Genomic DNA, 2270 nt, shown 5'->3' on the forward strand with positions numbered 1-2270 from the left:
GTAAAACCCAGTCTATTAGCGACGCGAGGGATAATTGGGATCAATAAGGTGGGAGAGACGAAATTTGAAACAGAATTTTACCGTGTCTCTGGGCACACGGAAACGTACTTTTTTTTCCCCCTCCCTATCGGGATTGCATAATATTCCACGGATCAAAAACGCGTACAAAGAATTTCGCCTCGTGGCCGTTGTAGCTGACCGATTTTGCAACGTGAACCGTTCCTTTCTTCCCTCCCGATTACATTAATATCTGCCCGTAATCATGCCCGATACTAGTAATGAATTTGAATTTCAAAACGGCGAAACACTTTTCTTTTTCTTTGTCTTTTTTTTCGTTACTTTTGTAACATAAGCGGTTGCACCATTTCTCTACGTTTTACTCTACGTTCTTTATGGTTGCACGCGAGAAATACACTCGCAGAACGAAAAATTCTGATAAAACGATTAATTTGCTTGTATAGTCAGGTTCACGACACGGAACAATTCGATTCTCTTTTTCGTGGCCGAAATTAATTCACCGTGTCCTGGGCGAAAACCGAAAAAAAAGAGCTTGGAACACGTTCTAATTTCGCACAGATATAACGGTGGCCATAGACGGAGAACAATAAAACGACTGTCTGGTTCTTTTTTATCTGTACCATGAGACTTTTTAGCATACTTAACCGCGCGGAGCTAATGAATTTTTACCAAAAACTGTGCAATAATACACCGATCAGAGTGGAGGAAGAAAAAGGATAGATGATCGTTTCTTAGCAGTGTGTAGCGTTGTTAGGTATCGATAATAAATTCATATTATTCAAGGGTAACGAAGCACATCGAAAGGGGAAAATGAGTGTGCGAGGAAAAGGCTAAAATTTCAGCGGGAAATTTCACAAAATACTCGACGAAACTTCGTTGCGATTCACGTTACGTCAATTTAGCCGGAAGTACCGCTTTTAATTTTCCGTTGTGCAATTCTTTCTATTGCTGATCGACGTGATTCTGTAATACTATGGATCTGACAAAAATCCTTAAGAAAGAACGATTGAAAAGTTCGTAAATATAACTGAAATTTCGTTTATATTTTACGGGTACAATATATCGTTGATGTGTTCAAATATTCTTATCACTTATGATAGAATGATTTAATACATTTTCTCTTTGCAAATATTTATTTTGCCATTCGCATCGAAACTTTCTATTGCTATTGTTGTTTCCAGATGATCGACGCGATTCTGTAATATTGTGGATTCGGCAAAAATCTTTAAAAAAGAACGATTAACAAATTCGTAAACCTAGTCAAAGTTACAGTTGCTCCATATTTCGTTTATTTTTTACGATACGATATGTTATTGATGTGTTAAACTATACGATGACCTGATATATCATTTCTTTGTAAATATTCCTTCGCGATTCTGTAATACTGCGAATTTCGCAAAAATCCTTAAAAAAGAGCGATTAAAAAATGTTGAAACGTAACTGAAATTACAGTTGCAACATATCTCGCTTATTTTTTCACGATATGTTACAATATTCCTGTCACTTACAACAGGATGACCTGATACATCATCTCTTTGCAAATATATCTGTCGCCATTCGCATCGCAGCGACACACAGTTTCACCAACATTTTACGCAAGTGAAACAACGCTCTTTCGACCAACGCTCACGATGCTGTTTAATTAGTCACTTGTTCGTCGAAAAAACAGTGAAAATTCGAAAGGAAAGGCATACGCGGATCCTTGATGAATTTTTGCTCGTGATCTAAGTTCCCGTGTTTTTTCATCGAATGCAACCGTATGTTCGTTCCACTAGCCAAACCAGGTCACGATCCTGCGCGACTATCACGACAATTTCCGTGAAAATTTTCCGGGTCATGGGACAGAAATTTTGGGTTTTCGAGGGTGTCATCGCGGTTACCGGAAGTGGAACTCGACTCTGCGGTCAGCGGAGCGCCGAATAAGGGGTCCGAAAGGGTCGATCGCTATTGGTGAAAGGGGTCCGTATGCAATGCAATCGTTGTACCCCCGCCTCATCTTGGCTCCCTGGGCCTGGGCAGGGCACCGCTATAAAAGCATACCGCGTCGTCCCTCAGGTACGTAGTGTTTTCCCGTGTTCTGCACAAGAAAAATCGCCCACAATGAAGTTCGTCGTAAGTTTCCATCGAACGAGTCTCTCTCGTTGTTCACTTGGACCTTCTTACTTCTGGTCCCTCTGAAACACCGTAACTTTCAACATATATATATATCTTTGCTTCTGCTCACAGTGTCTCTGTACTGTTCAATTTTTACT

At 40.0% G+C, this 2270-nt stretch overlaps 1 protein-coding gene across 1 annotated transcript in view; it reads left to right on the plus strand.

Annotated features, from left to right (window-relative positions):
- The first annotated feature begins 1983 nt into the window (after positions 1–1983).
- LOC108570090 overlaps positions 1984–2270 on the plus strand; it is a 2739-nt gene continuing 2452 nt past the window's right edge. Inside the window, exon 1 of the mRNA XM_017931879.1 lies at positions 1984–2130. Coding sequence (XP_017787368.1) covers positions 1984–2130 — 147 coding nt within the window. The remainder of the gene's footprint in view (positions 2131–2270) is intronic.

This window comes from Habropoda laboriosa, unplaced genomic scaffold (genome assembly GCF_001263275.1).
Source record: "Habropoda laboriosa isolate 0110345459 unplaced genomic scaffold, ASM126327v1 scaffold9, whole genome shotgun sequence".
NCBI classification, from domain to species: Eukaryota; Metazoa; Arthropoda; class Insecta; order Hymenoptera; family Apidae; genus Habropoda; species Habropoda laboriosa.